Here is a 23,557-nt window from a genome sequence, read left to right as displayed (position 1 = left end):
CCTATTAAAAATTTTATCAACAACTTGTTTAAAATATGCAGGTTATATTCAGTGGAATACCTCTGCTTAGTCAATGCTATTTTTTGCTGTGGAATTACTTCACAGCAATGGAAACACTTATAAAAGTTTAGAACTAGCCGGGCATGGTGGCACATGCCTTTAATCACAGCACTTGGGAGGCAGAGGCAGGTGGATATTTGTGAGTTGGAGACCAGCCTGGTCTACATAGCAAGTTCCAGGACAGCTGGGACCATAGGGAAACCCTGTCTCAAAAAGACCAAAAAAAAAAAAAAAGTTTAGAACTATAGTATTTTTCCTGATACTACTTTGTTTTGTTTTGTTTTTTGGTCTTTTTGAGACAGGGTTTCCCTATGGCCCCAGCTGACCTGGAACTATGTAGACCAGATTGGCCTTGATCACTCAGAGATCCCCCTGCCTCTGCCTCCAGAGTGCTAGGATCAAAGGCGTGACCCTGATAGTACAGTTAAGTACATTTCTTCCTCTGTAGAGAATTAATGTGAAATTTTTTTTTTCTCCTTTTTTTTTGTCTTTTTGAGTCAGGGTCTCCCTGTAGCCCCAGCTGTCCTGGAACTCACTATGTAGACTAGGCTGGTCTCCAACTCACAAATATCCACCTGCCTCTGCCTCCCGAGTGCTGGGATTAAAGGTGTGTGCCACCGTGCCCAGCTATTTTTGTTTTGTTTTGCCTTTTTTTTTTTTTTTTTGGTCTTGTGATTTTTTTTTTTAATGGTATTAAAATTCTTTGTTTTATTTGAGTGTTTTGTCTGCATGTATGTAGGCATACAACATGTGTGCACCGCCCAAGGAGGGCAAAGGGGGTGTCATATTCCCCTGGAACTGAAGTTATGGACAGTTGTTAGCTGCCATGTCGGTGCTGGGAATGGAACCTGGGTCCTCCGCAAGAGTAGCAAGCACTCTTAACCTCTGAGCCACCTCTCCAGCCCCACAATTCTTTTTTTTTTTTCTTTTAATATTTTATTATTATTATTTAAATTTTATTATTTTTGTTTTATGTGTATGCGTGTATTGCCTACATGTAGGTAAGTACACCTGTGTCATGCAGTGCCCGCAGAGGTCAGAAGAGGCTGTCAGATCTTGTAGTTATGGACAGTTGTTAGCTGCCATGGGGGTGCTGGGATTCGAACCCGGATCATCTGCAAGAACAACCAGTGCTCTTAACCGCTGAGCCATCTCTCCAGCCCCTTATTTATTATTTTTATTTTATGTGTACGAGTGTATTTCTTGCATTTATGTATGTGCACCAATGTTGTACAATGCCTGCAAGGTCAGAAGAAGGCATCAGATCCCCTGGAACTGGAGTTATGGATGGTTGTTAGCTGCCATATGGGTGCTGGGAATGAACCTGGGTTCTCTGCAAGAACAGTCTGTGCTCTTAACCACTGAGCCATCTCTCCATCTCCAATTCTGTGTTTTAGATACTTTTTGATAATTAGTACTTCTGAAATTTGAAGAGGAACTTCAGGATGAGGTCATGATAAAAGAGAATTTTAAGGCTGGCAAGATGATTCAGTGGGTAAAATCCAAATATCTGTCCTTATGGCCCACATAGTGGAAGAAGAGAATCAATTGCCAAAAAGTATCTTTTGACCTGTATATGTTCACCGTGGCAAGTGTGTGTCTAGATATATACACACACTTGTACACAAAAATAAATAAATGTAATAAAGAATGTTTTTCAAAAAACCCTCCAAAACGCAGATGGTTGCTGTTTTGTAAGCAGATGCTTGGTGGGTAAGGGAATCAACAGCAAGATTGTAGACTATGCCTGAGAACTCCAGGGAGAATTTGAGTTGTTAAAAATGTCCTGACCATTAACTGAAACATTAAACACAAAACTTCATAAAATTTTCAGACACACAGAAATAGAAGAGTGGGGAACTCAGTAGTTGGTGTGTGGCAGGTCATCATTTTTTCCTTTATGGTAGTGAGGATTGAACCCAGGATTTTATGTATGCTAGGCAGTGATCTGTCACAAAACCATGAAACACATCTTTAGCCCAGTAGATGGCAAGTTTTGTGTCATCTGTTCCTTGTACGTCTCTCCTCACCTCCCATCATGGATTTCCCCATTTGTTTTCAAGTGAATTCAGGACTTCTGTTTTTATCTGCCAGCTTTTCTGTATCTTAACTAATTTTAAAATAAGACATTCTGATTTGCATTTGTTGTTTTAAACTAGCCAAGGTTTATCACTTAAAATTATTTTTATCAATAACTAGAATTTATCTTTTAAAAAAAATTTTTTTTGTGTGTGTGAATGAGTGTGTTGCCTGCATGTATGGATCCCCTGGAACTGGAGTTATGGACGGTTGTAGCCACCATGTGTGTGCTGGGAGCCAGCCTGGTCCTCTGCAAGAGCAGCCGGTGCTCTTAACCTTGGAGCCATCTCTCCAGCCCCTAGAGTTCATCTTTCAGGATATCTGTAAGGGTTCTATTTTTAAAAACATTTCACTTAATCTCATTTAAAAATTTATTTTTAATTATATGTGTGTGTATCTCTGTTGGCATATGCATACGAATGCTGATGCTCTCGAGGCCAGAAGCATTGGATCTCTAGGAGCACAGGAAAGAGTTACAGGAGGCATTTGTGAGCTGCCTGATGGTGCTGGGAACCAAATTCAGGTCCTCTGAAGAATAGTATAGTCTTAACTGCTGAACCATCTCTTTAGCTTCTTAATCTTTTTTAATTTAATTTAATCTTATTTATTGTTTTTATTTTATGTGTATGTGTGTATTGCCTGCATATAGGTAAGTGCACCCATGTCATGCAATGCCTGCAGAGGACAGAAGAGGCTGTCAGATCCCCTGGAACTGGAGTTAAGGAGAACTGCCATGTGGGTGCTGAGATTCGAACCCAGGTCTTCTGTAAGAACATAGTTCTTAACCGCTGAGCCATCTCTCCAGTCCTGCAGCATCTTAATCTTTTAACAAAGATTATTATAATTAGTTGTGAAGAAGGTCTCACTTTTTATAGCCCTTGGCTGTCTGGCTTGGACTCTATGTAGACTAGGTTGGCTTCAAACTTACAGGTAATGCCTATCTCTGCCTCCTGAGTGTTGGGATTAAAGATGTGTGCATTATTCCTGGCCTGCCCCATAAATCTTTTTTTTCCTCCCTTTAGTTAATATGTGTGTGTGTGTATGTATGTGTGTGTGTACGTGGCACATGTATGGAGACCAAAGGACAACTTCTGGGAGTTGATAATCTCTCCACTGTGGGTTCCAGAAAATGGTCAGGCTTGCTTGGCACATGCTTTTACCTGCTTACCCACTTTACTGGCCCTATGGGGTTTTATTTTGTTGAGATAGCATTTCAAATATCCTAGGCTACCTGAGAATTCATTGTGTGAGCAAGGATGATCTTGAACTTCTGATCTGTCCGCCTCTACTTCCTGAGTGCAGGGATTGGTGTCAACATACCCCATTTATTTGGCATTGAAGATGGAACCCGGGGCTTGATGCGTGCCAGGCAAGCACTCTGCCAGCTGAGCTACATCCCCAGGCCTTGTCCAGCATTCTTTAAAATGTGGAATCCAGGATTGTGTGCATTAGGGTTTTTTATGTTTTTTTTTTTTATTATTATTTTAAACAGTTTAAGGCTGCTTTTGCCTTTTATATGAGGCTACTTCCATTTTCTTTCTTTGTTAGTCTGGACTCTTGAAAAAAGTGTGCAAAGACTTATACTTCTGCTTGGCATACTCTCCTTGCCAGCCAGCTGGGATTCAGTCTACATATCCTGCCAAATACCTAGACAACTATAGCATAGGCTCTTAATTTACATGACTGGGTTTTGTAGCCAATAAATTTTTTCCATTTGCTTAAAGCTGTACTGAGTGAGCAGGCTTGATGGGGGGTATTATCAGGGACATTAAGAGCTTTGATTTTTAGAACTGAAGGTGATTTTCAGAAAGGGAAATGAACAGTTGTATGCCTGAAAGTTTAAAGTGGGCTAGTATCATGTGATTTGGGAGGCTACTGTCATCTACTCATTCAAGTATAGATTATTAGTGAGGATTATTAGAAAATCCTGAAAGTATAATGTCAGGAAGAGTTACTTGCCTTTTTTGAGATGAGGTCCCCCTGTAGCCCCAGCTGGCCTGGAACTTGCTATGTAGACCAGGCTGACCTCTGTCTCCCAAGGGCTGGGATTAAAGCTGTGCACCACCATGCCTGGCATGATTGTTTTTATATAAAATGTATTTGTCATACCTCAAGTAAACTTGTTTTAAGGAAGGTGGGTAAGAGATCTATTACTTTTTCAGTTCCTACTTTGTGTTGAGCCTTATAATCACAGCCTTATAAAGCTGACTTAATTCCCATTATATCACCTTAATTTTATAATACATAATATATAATTATACAGTTAAAACAACTGTCATAAGATGTTTTATTTTCATGTTGAAATAAATTAGATTCCCTTTTGTCCATTTAAATTTCCTTTTGACAAGAAAACGGCCAAACTTTTTAACATTTACTTAATAAAGTTATTGTTATTATTATTATTACTAGTATTTGTCTTTTTGAGTGAGGCAAAGTCTCCCTGTAGCCCCAACTGGCCTAGAACTTGCTATATAGACCAGGCTGGCCTCGATCTCACATAGATCTGCCTGCCTCTGCTGAGTGCTAGAACTAAAGGTGTGTGCCACCATGTCTGGCTAAGCTGTTATTATTTGTGTAGATAATATATGTCTTTCTAATTTTGTCCTATATAAAAATGGATATTCAAATTCTGGACACTGAAATTTTAAGTGCTGTTTTTATAGTTTGCTTTTGCAGGACTAGGGATTGAACCTAGGACCTTATATATCCTAGGCAGGTGGCTGCCACATCCTCAGCCCTCATTTATTTTTAAGTATATCTTGAACTCTTTCTCTCTCTCTTTTTGAGACTATAGCACAGACTGGCCTCAAATTTCATAATATAGCTGAAATGGAGCTTCCTGCTTCCACCTTCCAAGTACAAGGATTACAAGCATGTGCCATCGTCTCAGTTTTTATATTTCCTAAAAATTTTTTCTAAGGAAAGGAATATCATTCTCAAAATTCAAGTATTAACAAGAGTACAAGAGACTACTCAGAAGTTTGTCCTCAGATTCAGGTTGAATACTAGCCACATGGTAATACCTGAAAACTTGAACGTACTCTACTCCTGTAAGTATAGTCTCTGCTTCCCAGGAGTAGTGATGTTTACTTGTGCTGGTCATGATGAGTGATTGCTTTCAACATGAGAACATATTTTTATAATACTTTACAGGACATTTCCCCCCCCATGTATTCTGTACCTTATAACATAAGAGATGGATAATTTATAATTTTTTTTGACCCACCCCTTTGCCTTTATGAAGTGGTTCTCAGCTTTTCCAGACCTTGTAATGTAGAAGCAGATGTATTTATTCATAGAAGCTCTATATGATGCCTTTCTCAGAACCAGCCAACTATTATTTTCATGTCTTGTATATGCTGAGTGTTGGCTCTGTGTTCATGAACAAGAGGAACTCATTTCTTAGCTTTTTTTACATTCCAATGAACATATAAAGAATGACAAATGTACTGAAATTTATGGAAAAATATTTGATGATGCATCATCTGGGAGCAGAGATGTGTAGGCATGGCTGACACTTAACCTGAGACCTTTTAGTGCACTGAGAAAGGATGACAGTGGCAGAGCTTAGAAACATGAGCAATAAGGAAGGGACACATCAAGCATACTTTACAATTGTGGAACATAAAAGCAAGTGAGCAGACAGTACAAATGCTGTCATTTACTGAGACAGGAGACATTTTATGGGGAAAGTTCATTATTTTGGTTTCGGTATATCGGCAGAGGGAGATATGGAGCTTACACAAGGAGCCTTGATTAGAGATGATAAATGTAAGAGTAAGTATATAAACATTTGAAAATGTAGAATTATACAGTCATTAAGGAGAACCTAGGATTGGAATTAAGCTGTGAAGAATTTCCTAAAAGTTAGAGTGGGGCAAGAGGAGGAAACCAGGAAAGAAGGTTACATAGAAACTGCTAGAGCTACTGAAGGGGAATCTGTCAGATAAAGTGTTACCTGAAGCCAGAACAGTGTTTCAGGAAAGGATCAATGGAATCAAATTGGATTGCTATTACAAAAGTCAACTGAAATGAGGATTTTTGCAGTTAGGTTGGAATGGTCTGAGGATTGAGAAAATATCATGCATACAAGTATACATGTTTTGCTAAAGGTCTTTTAAGGAGAAAAGAAACAGGACAGCTCAGGGGTTATGAGGAGTTGTTGTGGAAAGTTTTAATGCATGGGAATATTTTGAGGCATGGAATTTAAAGCATGAGGAGAGTGGCCTTGGGAGAAAGGATTCTGTATTTCCTAAGCAGAAGGAAATATGGATGAAAGGATGTGCTTAGAAGTTGGAAAATAAGGTTATTGTGGCCAAAACTTTGTTTTTCATAAGGTAACAAAGGAAATTATTTCTGAAAGGGAGAAAGAAAGGCAGGTTAACTTGGGGACCTGAGGGAATGGGACAGGATTCAAACATGTTACCTGAAGTAGAAGAGTAAGGTTGTCTAGAGAGAAGTATAATTTCTGAATATTAAATAAGACCAGCTGAAATTAATATCACTAAAATCTCATGGTCACTAATCTACCCATTGGGTTAAGTGCCCCTGCCCTTTATTGGGCCTCACTATCTAGAACCCATACAGAAGACAGAATATTGGATTGGATAATTGGAATTATCCTGGATTGGCACACTGTCACGGCCAGCGTTGGAAATGAAGAATTAGAGAAGCAAGGAAATTTAGGATATTGCGCCAGTTAAGATGATGGACTGTGGAATCTAAACTGTTTAAGAGGCAGACATGGTAGCTCAAGCCTGTAATCCCAATACTTGGGAGGTAGAGGCAGGAGAATCATCAGTTATAGGCTAGCCATGGCTGCATAGCTAGTTGGAGGCCAGCCTGGATTGCATGAAATCCTGTCACAAACAAACTTGTCTAGAGGTTATAGAAAGGAGAGAAGAGAGCCAGTACTTTGAGTCTTTTAAAATAAAATTCTAGAGCCAGAGTACTAGAGCAAAAGTTTGGGTGGTTTATAGAATTACTTAGTTTTAATATTTAAGAACTGAAACATTTGGGGGCTGGAGAGATGGCTCAGCAGGTAAAACACTGGCTGTTCTTGCAGAAGACCCAAGGTTCAAATCCCAGCACCCACATGGCAGCTAACTACTGTCTGTAACTCAAGTTCCAGGGGATCCGACAGCCTCGTCTGTCCTCCGTGGGCATTGCATGACACAGGTGCACTTACCTACATCAGGCAATACACACATACACATAAGATAAAAATAATAATAAATATTTTTTAAAGAAGTGAAACATTTGAGGACATGACAAGTTCCTGATGAAAGTGAGACCTGGTGGCCGAGGTAGAATGTGGGAGAAGATTGTTAATGATGTGAGAAAGTTAAACAAGGAAGTCCAAGGATTGGTATATGGTGAAATTTCATTGTAACAGCAAAGTTGAAGTGGATGGGGTGGATTATAAAACTGGTGAAAAGTCCTTAAATAAAGAGGGAGATTAAGAGGTTGCTAGAAGATGGGTACCGTGAATATTAGTGGGTAACTGGTATGGAGGCACAAGCCTCAAGCTACTGCATCCTGCAAAGGGGGCATTTATAACAGGGTGAAAAAGTATAGTTCTGTAAAATATACAGAAGATTATGTAATCTTGTGAAGATTTAGTAATCCAGTGACCCTGAAGTTTCCTACACTTGAGATGACAGGAGGATTGCAGAATAATTGCCTTCGTCAGTTGTCTACAGAGTTACTGAGTCTTGGGCATTTGTGTGAGTTGGTAGTAGCCATCCATAATGAATTGTATGAAGAGATGAGAAAGAAGTACAGAGACACAGAAAGAGATAGGTGACAAACTGTTTACATTTTGGAATGACCCAGAGAAACAAAAGAGGATCATTCATGATGACTTTAGCAAGTGATTTTACTATAACAGTACTTTATTAACTTTGTTTTGTTTTTTTGAGACAGCCTCCCTATAGCCCCAACTGGCCTGGAACTTGCTATCTAGACCAGGCTGGTCTCCAACTCACAAAGCTCTCTGCCTGTCTCTGCCCCTCCTGAGTGCTGGGATTAAAGGTGTGTGCCACCATGCCTGGCCAGGCACACATATTACCTGCAACATTAAAATTATTTTCTTATCTGGGTGTGGTGGCACATAACTTTAATCGTAGCATTCTGGAGGCAGAGGCAGGCAGTCTCTCAGATAGAGGCCGGCTGAGGCTACAGGGAGACCCTGCCTCAAGAAAAATTTTTTTTCTTACCTCCACATGTATCTCTCACCTCATATTTTTTAACATTTGCATCTGTGCCAGTCTAGGTCTCAGCTGGAAACAGATGGCATGCCCAAATTAGGTAATAGGAGGAGGGGTTATTTATTTACAAAGGTGTAGAGGGAATGTAGGAAAATCACAAGGGATGGGCCCAGCCTTGGTTAGTTAGAGTGAAGCTATTATCACTCTGGCTCAAAGAGATTAGAGGTTACCTGAGCTACACAGAAGAGGCCCACTCTAAGAGGAACAGTATCATTTGAGGGCATGGAAAAATAAGATAAAAGAACCCAACTCTAACCTGCTTCCATTGTCCTGCTGGGGCTTTTTATGGGTGGACTAAGGGCTGTATTGATGGGTGACAGGGAATTGAAATTGAGTTAATTTGGACTCCTCTTTGTAGTGGGCCTGCTGCTGTGTAGTCCTTTTTTTTTTTTTTTTTTTTTTTTTCCCTTCTTTCCTTTTTAAAGACAAGATATTGTTGTGAGCCCAGGCTGGCCTCAAACTTGGAATCCTCTTGGCTCAGTCTTCTAAGTGCTAGAATTACAGGTGTGTCAGTAGGCCCAGTTTTTGAGTAGTAGTTTTAAGTCTTTTTTTCTCCTTTTCAGTGCTAAGGATTAAACATAGAGCTTCACACATGCTTGGCAAGCGCTGTACCGCTGGGCCAATTTTTTGTTTTATCTTCAAAATTACATGTAATTTTGTATTTTATTGGAATATTTTAGATTAACAGTTGAAAGCAGCTTTTCAAGTCTTTGTGTAAAATTGATGCCTTGAAAGCTGGGCATGGTGGCACATGCCTTTAGTCCTAGCACTTGAGAGGCAGAGGCAGGCAGATCTCTGTGAGTCCCTAGTACATAGGGAGTTCTAGGTCAGCTGGGGCTACAGGAAAACCCTGTCTCAAAAAGACCAGAAAAAAAAAAAAAAAAAAAAAAACCATTTAAAAAAGTTGAACCCAAAAAAAAAAAAAAAAAAAAAAAGCCATTGAAGAAGTTGTACCGTCACAGAGTCTCTAATGTAAAATGACTTCAAAGTCCCTCTGTAGCAGAAGATAACCTGTAATTTCTGATTCTCCTGCCTCCACCTCCTGAGTGCTGGGATTATAGTCATGCACCACCATGCTTTCGTTTTATTTGGTATTTAAAATTGAACCCAGGGTCTATCAGCAGCACTCTATCAACTAGCTATACCCCTAGCTCCTGGACCATGTTCATTCTGCTGTTTAGATGCGTCTGATTAATATCCACATTTTTGTTGACAGTGAAAAGTTATTTATCCAAGCAGATGCCATAAACATTTTCTATTTTATTTTTTGTCTTTTTGAGACAGGGTCTCCCTCTAGTCCCAGCTGACCTGAACTCACTGTGTAGACCAGGCTGGCCTTGAACTTGGCAAAGATCCACCTGCCTCCGCCTCCCAAGTCCTGGGACCAAAGGCACACGCCACCACGCCCGGCTCTATTTCTTTTTTGGTGCTAGAGCCCAAGGCCTTGGTGAACATGGATTCTATCAGTGAAGTATAATCCCAGCCACACCTTCCCCCCAACCAGCATGCATATCTGTAAGTATCCTTAAAAACTCAGACATACTACTTGAGTGTAGTGGCATGCTAGTTTTAGATCAGCCTAGGTTACATAGTTCAGGTCAGCCTGGGCTACATAGTGAGACCCTTGTCTCAAACAAAACAATCACATACAGATAATGGGAGGGTGTGCGTGTATATAGTATGTCTTTGAAATCATTTACGGGATAATTTTCAGGATGTATATTGATCAGTATTTGTAGATAGGCCTTGTTTTTTTTTTTTTTAACAGCCTCATCTTTTTCTATTGTATGGATCTACTACACATTAGTCTTGGCTATTTCTGGTCTTTTGCTGTCACAAGTAAATGTTACATTGAACATTGTTGTACATACTTTTTGAGACTCATGTCACATGTCTCAGTATAGTGGAAGGAGTTGGCTCTAAAAGTGGCTTTGAAAGGATATATAGATTTGAAATTTCAATTGATAATGCTAAATTTCCCACTAATAGTATGTACCACATCCCCAAACTTGATGTCATCCTCCTGCCTTCAAACTTTGTACGTAGGTGAAAGGTAGAAAAACACCTGGTTGTTATTTTGTGGATGGTTTTCACTTTAGGATATATAGTGTCTATAAATTTTTATTTGTACTTGGTTTATAATGGTACTGGCTAGTGTTCCCACTCAGCCCTTTCCCAGTAAGCTACCACAATTCTCCCTAGAGTGACAGACTGGTTATTTGTTTTTGGCCTTTAAGGTATATGCTGTGCACATTCTTGGCTCAGTTTCGTAGCATGTAACAAGTTCTTAGACTCTTCAAAGTAGTGTCTTCTTGTAATGAGCTTATGACCGCCTGTTTCTGTAATATGAGTTATATTTTTCACCTTTTAACTTTATACAGCATTTTGCCATACTTAAATCATGTTTTATGTAAATGAATGTGGATTGTAAATTTTAAATACAAGGAGTTCTATTTTGGAGTAAAATATTTTTCAAAATTCTGTTTTGTTTTTTTTTTTTAATTATCTACCTGCTTTGTTTTCCATATTTAAGTCTTTATTTTAAACATTTGTTTATATTGTACGTGTATATGTTTGTGTGGACATGCATGCCACAGTGCATACCTGTAGAAGAGGACAACTTGTGGGAGTCAGTTCTCCTATGTAGGTCCTGGAGATCAAACTCAGGTTATCAGGTTTAGCAAAAAATGCCCTTACCTACTGAGCCATCTTGCTGGCCCTTAACTTATCTTTTAATCAAGATTGCTTACTGGCTTATTTGGGGACAGGACTGGGGATTGAACCCAAAGTCTCCTGCGTGCTAAGCATGTGTTCTTCTTATAGAGGCAATCCATAGATGCTAAGACACTAAAAGATATTAAGTATTTGTTGATGATACAGGGCTGTTTTATATTTATTTATTTATTTATTTATTTATTTATTTATTTATTACACATAAAACAAAAATAATAAAATTTTTTTTGGTCTTTTTGAGACAGGGTCTCCCTGTAGCCCAGCTGTCCTAGAACTCACTATGTAGACAAGGCTGGCCTTGAACTCACAAAGATCCACCTGCCTCTGCCTCCCGAGTGCTGGGATCAAAGGCGTGCGCCACCACGCCCGGCATGGGCTGTTTTTTTAACCTTGTTAAGTTTTAGGACTTTATTTAATTTACAGTAGATTAAAAAGAGTCTATGATTAAAAATAGATGCTACTTTAAAAAAAAAGATGTAGGAAATGGACTCTATACTAAATTAACTGCCTCTAAAACCAGTGACTTTAGCCAAAAGTATCTACTCATAAAATTTTTTATAGGTTTTTTTTTTTTTTTCGTGTTTCAAATTATTACGAAAGAAAAAAAAGCCTTGTATTTTATTGACCTGTGGAGCTTTTTATGCAGTATGCTCATTCAGTTTAAAAAGAAACAGATTATGTGGGCATGGGGGTGCCCACCTATAATTTTCTCACTTGAGTGGTGAAAGCAAGAGGATCAGGACTTTAAGGCAAACTTGGGCTGCATGGGACATTGTTTTTAAAAAAAAAAAAAAAAAAAAAGGATATCTTGAAGGGTATAAAAAATGCTTAGAACAAAGGATAATGGGAAAATATTTTCAGTCACTGATTGTTTCATTATCCCAGGGCTCTCATAATAAACATTCTATACATTTAAATTTCCCTCTTTAGCTTGTATAACAACAGTGGACCCTAGAATACGGTTTTGGGTTCCTTGCATGAAACTAGTATATAGGATAGAAGGGGAGTGTTGATAATTTACAGGTTTAAGATTCTACTAAGAAGAGTTCTAAATTAGTAGTACTAAAATTATTGCAAGGGCTATGGATATAGCTCACTGGTAGAGCACCTGCCCAACATATATACACAAGAACCAAGGTTCAATCTCCAATACCATAAATGTACATAAAAGGTTATTAGAGATAAGTTTTATATTGTGGCATAGTTATTAATAACTATAAAATTTGTGTGATACTTTACAATCTGCAAAATCTCCTTAAGAATATTGTCTTTTGGGGCTGGAGAGATGGCTCAGAACACTGGCTGCTCTTGCAGAGGACCCAGATCCCAGTACCCACATGACAACTAACAACTGTTTGTAACACAAGTTCCAGGGTTGTAACACGAGTTCCAGGGGATCTGATACCCTCATCTGACTGCCAAAGGTATAGTGGACTTATATACATGCAGGCAAAACACTCATATACCTAAATTAAAAATAAATAAGTTGAAATAAATATAATCTTCATCTATCCTGACTTGGAGGCATATTTTATTATTTTATTTTTTTTAGGAGGAACGCTAAGCTTCTTAAGGTGACTTACTGAAAGTTGTTAGCCAGTAAGGGCAGAGATGGCACTCAGTCCCTTTAATCCCTGATCTCTTGTCTTTGTTAGAAATGCATTTATGGGGCTGGAGAGATGGCTTAGCGGTTAAGAACACAGGTGGTTCTTGCAGAAGACCCGGGTTTGAATCCCAGCACCCACATGGCAGCTAACAACTGTAACTCCAGTCCCAGGGAATCCAACAGCCTCTTCTGACCTCCGCAGGCATTGCATGACACGGGTGCACTTACCTACATGCAGGCAATACGTGCATACACATAAAATATAAATAATAAATAAAATTTTAGCTATCTTTCAAAAGCAAGTTAAGATTTTTTTTTGGTTGGGAAATTAAGTGATAGAGGATTATAGGATGCATATTTTATGTGCTAAAATATTGTGAAGAGCTTGAGCAGCCTTTCTTATATAGAATTCTGTTGATTAAATTTTTATCTTCTGTGTAATATTTTAGAAGTTTAAAAAATATAGCAATGCTAATAAAGTATGTTAAAATAAAAAAATATATATTGTAATAATTCACCAGTAGGATTACTTGTGCTATCATATATAGATTACATTTACTAATGACACAGCTCCAAAAGAGAATATTTTCATGTAGAGCTTTTTATTACTCTTTCTGCTTAAAGCAAATGTACAATATGCTTGCAGCAAGGTTACTTTTAAAAATCAAATAAAAGGCAACTGTTAATAATAACTTTGGGGACTGGAGAGATGGCTCAGTGGTTAAGAGCACTGGCTGCTCTTATAGAGGACACAGGTTCAGTTCTTAACACCTACATGGCAGCTAATAACCACCTGTAACTCCAGTTCCAGGGAATCTGATGCCCTCCTCTGATCTCCGAGGGCATTGTACAATATGGGTATACCTGCCCACATGCAGGCAATACATTCAAACATAAATAAAAGTAAATAAAATTTAAAAATAATAACTTTTGAAATGCACCATGTACACTCTTGAATATAAAAGAAACAAAGGTAATAAACTTGAAGTAGTAATTTTTAAGACTATTTAAGTCTATTTTCACACATTTCTTTCAAGTTAGAAGGATGTTTGTACTTAAAAAGTCTACGTTTTGAGATAGCAAGATGTGGAAGACACTTGCCTGTATTTCCACCACTTGGGAGGTTGAGTCAGGGGGCCACTAGTTTGAGATCAGCTTGGACTCCAGAGAGGGAGACCCTGTCACAAAAACAAAAATCACAGCAAAAAGACCCCACAAAAACTAAAAAAGTAATGAAATACTATACAACTATAAAAATAGGTAGTTTGGACTGGCAAGAGCGGTCAATAATAAAAGTGTCAGCTGCTAAGTCTGAGGACCTGAGTTCTGTTCCCAGAACCCATATGGTAGAAAGAGAGAACTGACTCCTGCAAATTCTTCAGGGACTTCTGCACAAGCACCATGGCATGTGCACCCCCCCCCACACAAATAAACAAAAATGTAATAAAAATGCTGTAGCTTAATACTTAGTGATATCTCGAAGACCTGTACACTGTTAAGCATATCAGGGATTTTCATCAGCGTTTATTCCCAGTAATTCATTCAGTGACTCTAGGAAGCAGATAGCATAGGGTGGTTGGTTCAGCTGAATAGGAAATTGAAACTCTCAGGAAGACTCTAAGGTAGGAGCTCTATGGGGTGGGGGCTGCTTAACCAGGGTAGTACAAGCCTCTAGACAGCCATGTTCAATTCCTTCTTTACAAAAGTGGGAGGTTTGGTTTTAGACTTGACTTTGCTTGTAATTATGACCCCTCCAGAGTATCCAGTGTTAGCTTTTAAATTTTAGCTTTTCAGTGTCTTAGGATTACTGACTGATGTTTCTGGCATTTAAGAAAACTCTAGCTTACTGTTCTTTGGGAAAATGTGTAAGACTAAAATGTTTATAAATTAGGTATCTCCTGTCAGTAAGCAAATATAAATCTTAGCTGAATTATTGAATGATTGAACCTAGGGCCTCATACATGCTAGGCAGTGAGTTAAATCAGTACTCAGCCCTCATTGCTTTTTATTTTGAATCAGTGTCTTGAATCAGTGTCTTATTAAGCTTCCTGAGCTAGGTTTGAATTCACTCTGTAGCCCAGCCTGGCCTTGAATTCCTGCTCCTTCTGCCTCAACTTCCCATATTGCTGGGATTACACAGATAGGACTATGACACAGTTAAGTTCTATTTAAATCCATTGGGGTAGCATTAAAAATTATATAGTGAGTCCACCATGTAAAGTGTCCCTCTTGACTGCATTTGAAAGTATTCTAATTAAGATTTATATATGGCCAGGGGATAGGACCTGCCTTTAATCCCAGCACTCAGGAAGCAGAAGCAGGCAGATCTCTGTAAGATGGAGGCCAACCTGGTCTACATAGCAAGTTCCAGGCCAGATGGAATAATAAATGAATAAATAAATATCATAAAAAAAATAAGTAAATATGTGTGATAATTTTTTTTCTCTTTTTATCTTAGATGTGTAGAGATGAGTTTTTTGTTTTTAGGTTTTTTTTTTTTTTTTTTTTTGAGATCTGTCTTCCTGTAGCCCTAGCTAGCCTAGAACTTGCCATGGAGACCAGGCAGGCCTCTATCACATAGAGATCTACCTGCCTCTGCCTCTGCTTCCCATTTCTGGAATTAAAGGCATGTATTACCATGCCCTGCTAGACGCATTTTTCTTAAAGTGATGTTATTGTTTGGTTAGGGCAAACGTGATTTTACCAGTATTTATCTACTAACAAATGCTTAGGGAACCATAATACTAGTTTGAATCATACTGCTGTCTTTTGCTGTCTTTTACTTGGAAAAGTGCAAAATATAAATGTTTCTAATGATAAAAGTTTAAGGCAGAGCTGGGCATGGTGGTCCACGCCTGTAGTCCCAGCACTCTGGAAGGCAGAGGCAGGTGGATCTCTGTGAGTTCAAGGACAGCCTGGTCTACATAATGAGTTCCAGGACAGCTGGGGCTACAGGGAGACCCTGCTTCAAAAACATACACAAAAAAAGTTGAAGGCAACCAAAATGAATTCCCCAAGTGTAAAATGAATAAGCAAGGTAAGATTTACAATACTGGTTCATATTCATAAATAGACACTGTAGCCCCCTAGGCATTAGAACCACTGTTAAAAATTCCTTGAACTTACGTGACTTTAATTTATGTGACTTTTAAGGTTAGAATAAATACGGAAATAGCTAGAGAAACATCCTGCAGGCTGGTTTCTAGATAGAAGTAGCATACCTTATGAGTGGCCCTATTCTGGATAAATATAAATATGCCTGAAAGACCTTTATTAGTTGTGTTAAACTGGTTTAAGTTCTACTAAATGTTTTTAAAGTATAGTTACTTGAAAGCTAAAATGTCATCTAAATGTTATTCTCAATGACATTTCTTAATTCAGTTTCTAATACTGCTAAAATCTCTTGTGAGTTTAGCATGACAATTTTAAGAGACTTGGATGCCCATTGATAGGTTACTAGGAGACAAACGACATCTGTATATACTGACAAGGTAGGAGGGCAAATATCTGTATAAACGTTAATTTCTTTGCAATTTAAAATTATTGCAGATATTTCAATATTCAGTCTGCACTACTATTCAGATAGCACTGCTGTTTGTTAATTTTCATATTGATGCCATTCGTGTTTCTGTCCTAACTTATTTTTTATTTTTTAGATAAAGTAGAGAATTTTAGTGAAGAAAATGAAAAAAATAGCTACCATTTTCACAGAAATGCTGAAGATAGTACTAAGAAGCCCAATGTAGAAACCACAGTGGCATCTGAATATAAAGCTGATGAAATTAAGGAAACCAATGATACTTGGAACTCCCAATTTGGGAAAATATCAGAATCTCCAGCTGAAATTTCTCCAACCAAAGGATCTGTAAGAACTGGTTTATATGAGTGGGATAATGATTTTGAAGACATCAGATCAGAAGACTGCATTTTAAGTTTGGATAATGAGCCTCCTCTTTTAGAGATGAAGGACGAGGATTTAAAAAATCGACTGGAAAATCTAAATGAAGCCATTGAGGAAGATATTGTTCAAAGTGTTCTTAGGCCGAGCAACTGTAGGACGTACTGTAGGGCCAATAAAGTGAAATCCTCTCAAGGAGCTTCAAATTTTGATAAGCTAATGGATGGCACCAGTCAGGCCTTAGCCAAAGTAAACAGTGACTCGAGTAAAGATGGCCTGAATCAGGCAAAGAAAGGTGGTGTAAGTTGTGGGACCAGTTTTAGAGGGACAGTTGGACGGACTAGAGATTACACGGTTTTACATCCATCTTGCTTGTCAGTTTGTAATGTTACCATCCAGGACACCATGGAACGTAGCATGGATGAGTTCACCGCATCCACTCCTGCAGATTTAGGAGAGGCTGGCCGGCTCAGAAAAAAGGCAGACATTGCAACTTCCAAGACCACTACTAGATTTCGACCTAGTAATACGAAATCCAAAAAGGATGTTAAACTTGAATTTTTTGGTTTTGATGATCATGATGAGACAGGAGGTGACGAAGGAGGTTCTGGAAGTTCTAATTACAAAATTAAATATTTTGGCTTTGATGATCTCAGTGAAAGTGATGATGATGATGATGACGACTGTCAAGTGGAAAGAAAAACAAGCAAAAAAAGAACTAAAACAGCTCCATCCCCTTCCTTGCAGCTTCCCCCTGAAAGCAATGATAGTCCCCAGGACAGTCAGTCTAATACTAATAACGCAGGTAAGAATTTTAAAAATCTATACATATAAATATGTGTATGTAATTTGTTTTTCAGACTTTAATCAATATTTGGTTTCTTTCCTAGTCAATTTTAGTTTGTTATATTCAACTTTAGTAGAAACATCTATTTAGAACCCATAGATTGCCTTATTCAAAGATATATCATTTTAAGTGTTAATGATTAAGTACCAAGTTGTAAGCTGGACTGGGTAGTCTTATATGTGTTCTTAAATCAGTGACTACACTTAAGACTTTTTTCTTTCCTTTTTTTGGGGGGTGGGGTGGGGTAGATTTCAATCCCAGAGCTTCACACATGCTCAACACACTCCACTGAACTACATCCCTAGCTCTGCACAGGAGAGTTTTAAACTGAGTTTTTGGGACAGGGATACCAAATACCTTGGTGGTTTAGCTTTGAAAATCCAAATGGATTGGAGACATAAGGATAAGTTTTGGACATTTAGATTACTGATAACAGATGGTTTTAATGAGGAAAAGGCTAGAAAAATGAAACTAATCAAAACCTTTGGTAATTAGCTCAAAATTAAAATATTCTCAAATTCTCATTGGTTTCATAAGATTGAAAAGTACTAAGTATTCTCTTTTAATAATGAAAATTTGTCTCTTAAAGATTGTAGATTCAGTGATAAGGTCCTCTAGAAGTTCAGTCCCTGCTGTGAGACGAGCAACTGAGATAGCTCTTCTCTAGTGAAGTTGTTACCTGACCAGGGCCTTGTGTAGAGATTTACTGGGAAGTTAAGAAGGCTATGTGGCTGGGTGTGGTGGTACACACCTTTAATTCCAGCATTTGGGAGGCAGAGGCAGGCGGATCTTTGTGAGTTCAAGGCCAGCCTGGTCTACAAAATGAGTTCCAGGACAGCTGGGGCTACAAGGAGACCCTGTCTCAAAAAGACAAAAAAAACAGAAGGCTATGTGAAAGCTTCTGGGATACAGGGTTTCTTAACCAGATACAGCTTGTCTGGATTGGTTTAGTTGTTAAATAAAGCTTTTCTCCTGTTAGGGTTGTAGAAATGGTGTCATGGTGAATTAGAATTTTAGTGGTATTTGTGAATATAGAATCTCATTGAATATATCATACTTGAGAATGCTTAAACCACTTGGTCTTATTAGACTTAAAAATACTTGGCCTAATTGGAATTAATCTTTTTGTAGTATAGTTTTACTTTTTAAAAAATATTTTATCATTTTTATTTTATGTGTATGCATGTATTGCCTGCATGTAGGTAAGTACAGTAGTTAGCTGCCATGCAGGTGCTGGGATTTGAACCTGGGTCTTCTGCAAGAACAGTCAGTGTTCTTAACCACTGAGCCATCTCTCCAGCCCTACTTTTACTATTTTTATATACTTTTTTTAAAAAACTTTATTTTATTTTATTATTTTATGTATATGTGTGTATTGCCTGGGTGTAGGTAAGTGAACCCATGTCATGCAATGCCTGGGGAGGACAGAAGAGGCTGTTGGATCCCCTGGAACTGGAATTACAGACAGTTGTTAGCTACCATGTGGGTGCTGGGATTCTGCTGGGAACCCGTGTCTTCTGTAAGAACAGTCAGTGTTCTTAACCGCTGAGCCATCTCTCCAGTCCTAGTTTTACTTTTTTAAAATTTATTTTTAGCTAGCCTTTAATCCTAGTACTTGGGAGGCAGAGGCAGACAGTTCTCTGTGAGATCAAGGTCAGCTGGGGCTACAGGGAGACCCTGTCTCAAAACTTCCCCTCCCAATTTTTTTTTTTAATTTATTTTTATGTGTATGAGTGTTTTGCTTGCATGTATGTAAGTGTACCCATGTGTGCAATGCCTGTAGAAGATGTTGGATTCCCTGGAACTGAGTTGTTGGTTGTTAGCTGCCATATGGATGTTGGGAACTGAACCTCTGCAAGAACAGCCAGTGCTCTTAACTGGTGAGCCATCTCTCCAGCTCCCTGATTGGAATTGTTCTTTTTTCTGGTGCTGGGGATTGAATTGCACTTGAGAGACTTGCTCTATCACTGAGCTGCACCCTCAGCCCCAGATAAGAGTCAGCCTTTGTTTCAAAATTGGAATTAAAAGCTGCTAGACTCCCCCCCCTCAAAAAAAAAAGTATGTCAGAATTTATTCAGTGCTGTGTTGATTCTCTTGAAGAGGACTAAAATTTGCAGCAGCCTTTATAACTACTTGAGATCTGTTTGGTAGGTAATGATGTGTAGTACTTGAGCTCTTGTCGTGCTGCAGTTTGACTTTTAGGTTAACCTGGATAGGAACCTATTCTAATCTGTAGTTTAAATAAAATTTCCTGGTTTTTTTTTGTTTTTGTTTATGTTTGTTTTTTGACAGGGTCTCCCTAGTCCCAGCCAACCTAAAACTCACTATGTAGATCAGGTTGGCCTCCAGCTCAACAGAGATCCTCCTATCTTTGCCTCCTGAGGATTTTGATTAAAGATGTGTGCCACCCTGCCCAGTATAAAAATCTGTTGTTGTTTTTTGTTGTTTTTTTTGTTCTTTTGTTTTGATCTTTTTGAGACAGGGTCCCCCTGTAGCCCCAGCTGGCCTGGCACTTGATATATAGACCAAGCTGGCCTTGAACTCACAGAGATCTGCCTGCCTCTGCCTCCTGAGTGTTGGGACTAAAGGCAGGTGCCACCACGCCTGGCTAAATCTCCTGTTTTTACATCTTGGAGTAATTACATTTTAAAATGTGAAATTAGGCTTACTTTCAGAAATGAAATTGACATTGAATAACATTATAACTTACCAGCATTTTAAAAGTTGAGGCCTTCTCATTCTTGATTTGTTTAGGTTAGATTTGGGAAGTGACCTGATCCTTCAGTAATTCTGTGTGAAGACCCATAAATAATTGAACAGCATTGTACTTGGTCACTCTGTATCTTTTGCCAAGGATAGTTATCTTTGTTGTTGTTTGTTTTGTTTTCCTCTTGGTTTATCCTCCCAAGTGCTGGGATAACTAACCTGTGCTACCATATCCAGAGATATTTTTTGCTTTTTTAAATGTGGCCATCTTTGTAGATGCCAGTGTTTATTTTAAGGTAACATGATTCAGTGAACTTAAAGTTTAGAAAAATGTGAAATGTAGGTAACACTTGATATTTTACAAGTGTGTGTAAATTATATATCATCATTAGTACTGAAGATATCTGGCAGTTATATGATATTTATAGTTCAATTTTTATTTTGGAAAATAACATTAAGTTAGGCTTGGAGGTGCATATTTGTAATTTTTGTATTCAGGAGGCTGGAGCAGGAGGATTGTCCTGAGTTCAAAGCCACTCTGGGAAACAGTGAATTCCAGGCCATCCTGGTCTACATAGCAGTACCCGTTCTCAAAAAAGAAAATAGGTGATTTTTGCCATTAACACAAATGTAGAGTACATATGTAACAACCAGGTTTTTGAATAGAGAGTAAGAGTGTATGTTGTCAACCCTAAATACTTTTATTCCTTTATTCTTTATTCCAACATTATGTCAAAAAAAGTCTTAGGTTTTCTGATAACTTGAAATACTGGAAAGCTAGCTAGTTTTGATTACCATTTCAGAAAACTTGGATTTTACGGAGGACTTGCCTGGTGTGCCTGAAAGTGTGAAGAAGCCCATAAATAAACAAGGAGATAAATCCAAGGAAAATACCAGAAAGATTTTTAGTGGCCCCAAAAGGGTAAGTAAAGCACTGTTGTTGATTTCTGCTATTTGTTATTGAAAAGCTCAGCTTTTTTTTTTTTTTTTTAAATTATTGAAAAGTTTTAGCAAGGTTATCATGGTAGTACCATTCACAGGGTTCCTGTAAGCCATTTTTTTAATGTACCTGTAATCCATTTTAAAAAATTATAGCAAAGTATACATAACCTTAAAAAATAATTTATCTGTGCTCTAGTGTACAAGTTAGTAGCATTAAAAGTACAGTTTACTGAATTCCAGTTGCTTTTACATGATCTTCAAGTTGAAAGTGTGTGAGTCAGGGATCTTCTATATATCTGTTTCAATCTCTTTTCAGTTCTTTTAGATATGTGTCTGGAGTCGTATCATAGTCTTAATATTTCAAGTAACTGTACAGACTGTTTTGCACAGTGGCCATTGCATTTTATATCCTCATCAGCAATACAAGAAGGATCTATTTTCTCCATATCCTTGCCAACAGTTGCCATTAGACAAAAGTTGTTGTAATAGGTGTGAAATATTTAGGCTTTGATTTTCATTTCTCTAATGATTATTGGTTTTGGTATCTTTTCATGTGTTTATTAGTCATTTGTGTATGTATTTTTGAGACAAGATCTTATCTTAAGTACATTTTCTATGGCCTTATTATTTTTTTCTTTTATATATGTAAAAGCCCATTGGGTATCTCTTCAAAATAATTGTGCTGTACCGTACTTTGATAAAAGTTTTAAGTTTTCATAAAATGATTCATGGCAAGTGTTATTTTCCAGAGCAATATTTTTCAATGGAAGAAGGAGGTTTCAGAACCATTTTTATACAGGGTTTTTTTGGAAAATTTATTTATTTATATAATTTTAGTTTATGTGTAATGTGTATGAGTGTTTTTCCTGTATGTTTGTAAATGCACCATGTGCATGCAGTATTCATGGAGGCCAGGTACCATGTGGGTGCTGGGAACAGAACTCAGATCCTCTGTAAGAACAGCCAGTGCTGGAGCCATCTCTTCAACACCCATTCTTTTTTTTGAGACAGGGTCTCCCTTTAGCCCCAACTAGTCTGGAACTTGCTAGCCTCAATCTTAATCTTACAGAGATCTTCCTGCGTCTGCTTCCTGAGAGTGGTAGGATCAAAAGCCTGGGATTAAAGGCTTGTGCAAACCATAACTGGTCCAGCCCCCATTTTTAACAAGTGTATTGACCCTCAAAGAGCTTTTAGTGATACGGATACTATCAGTATGTATCAGGTTAGAGCCTAGTATATGGTACATACTTGTGATACCAGCAGTTGGGAACCTGAGGCAGAAGCATTTCAAGTTCCAGGCCAAATTGGGCCACATGTCAGGACCATGTCTCTACAAATGTGGTTAAAAAGAAGACAACCAAAAGCCTCTTATCAGATTGGAAATGAAAATCAAATTCCAAATGTATATATTTATAATTATGACGCATACCTTTAATCCCAGCACTTGGGAGGCAGAGGCAGGCAGATCTCAAGGCCAACCTGGTTGACACAGCAAGTTCCAGGCCAGCTGGGGCCACAGGGAGACCATATTTCTTTTTTTTTTTTTTTTTTAAAAAAAAAAAAAAAAAAAAAAAAAAAAAAAAAAAAGCATAAGAATTCAACTGTTTTTCAAGTCAGCCTTTAAAATGATTCACAAAAACAAAGGCAAAACAATGTTATTCTTTCTAAACAATTTTTGTTTTAAAAATAATTTTCATAAACATTTATATTACTATGTAAATTGGTTTGTTTTTTCTTTCGGTTTTTTTTAAGGCAGGGTCTCCCTGTAGTCCCAACTGGCCTGGAACTCACCATGTAGACCAGGCTGGCCTTGAACTCACAGAGATCTGCCTGCCTCTGCCTCCCAAGTGCGGGGACTACAGGCATGCGCTACCATGCCCAGCTGAATTCTTATACCTTTGCATTCAGTATATTTTATTGTGCTATCAATTGAAATATTTGAAGAAAATCCAACCTATGGTTGTATTTTTGATAGCATTTTCAAGTGATTTTTGGATATTCTTTGGTGTAGTAAACCAAAACTCAAATGTGAGTTTTTTAAAGATTAAACCCAACCTTTCATGCTGAAGATGTTAAAATCAGTTGTTCTTCCTTACATTTTTGAATCGTTCTTTTACTCATACATGCCTTGTAACCTTACATAATGTTCATTTGGAAAGTGCTGGTTACAGCCATTATACAGGTCTTTCTAATGGTGACACAGACCATTATATACTTACCAGAAATTCATGTTACATTGCCAAACTGATCAGGAAAGTTTGTAAGTACTGGGAAGCCATTATGTGCACAGTAGTAGTTCAAGTTCTCCAAAATCTTAGCTTTCACTAGAGAGTTCAGAATTTTTTCATTGGCACCAAATGCTTCAAAGGAAATAACTGACAGTGCCAGTCCCACTTTGTTCCTCTACAAGAATATTT

The 23,557-nt window shown here is 38.0% G+C and overlaps 1 protein-coding gene across 1 annotated transcript in view; it reads left to right on the top strand.

Annotated features, from left to right (window-relative positions):
• Nucleotides 1-23,557, top strand: part of Wapl (WAPL cohesin release factor) — a 95,230-nt gene that overhangs the window by 6,027 nt on the left and 65,646 nt on the right. The window contains exons 3-4 of the mRNA XM_029559291.1: nt 16,404-17,450; nt 21,002-21,120. Of these exons, the coding sequence (XP_029415151.1) occupies nt 16,404-17,450; nt 21,002-21,120 (1,166 nt within the window). The remainder of the gene's footprint in view (nt 1-16,403; nt 17,451-21,001; nt 21,121-23,557) is intronic.

This window comes from Nannospalax galili, unplaced genomic scaffold (assembly GCF_000622305.1).
Source record: "Nannospalax galili isolate Female #2095 unplaced genomic scaffold, S.galili_v1.0 scaffold409, whole genome shotgun sequence".
NCBI lineage: Eukaryota > Metazoa > Chordata > Mammalia > Rodentia > Spalacidae > Nannospalax > Nannospalax galili.
The sequence above is the reverse complement of the archived record's forward strand: the minus strand, read 5'-3'. Positions and strand labels throughout refer to the sequence as shown.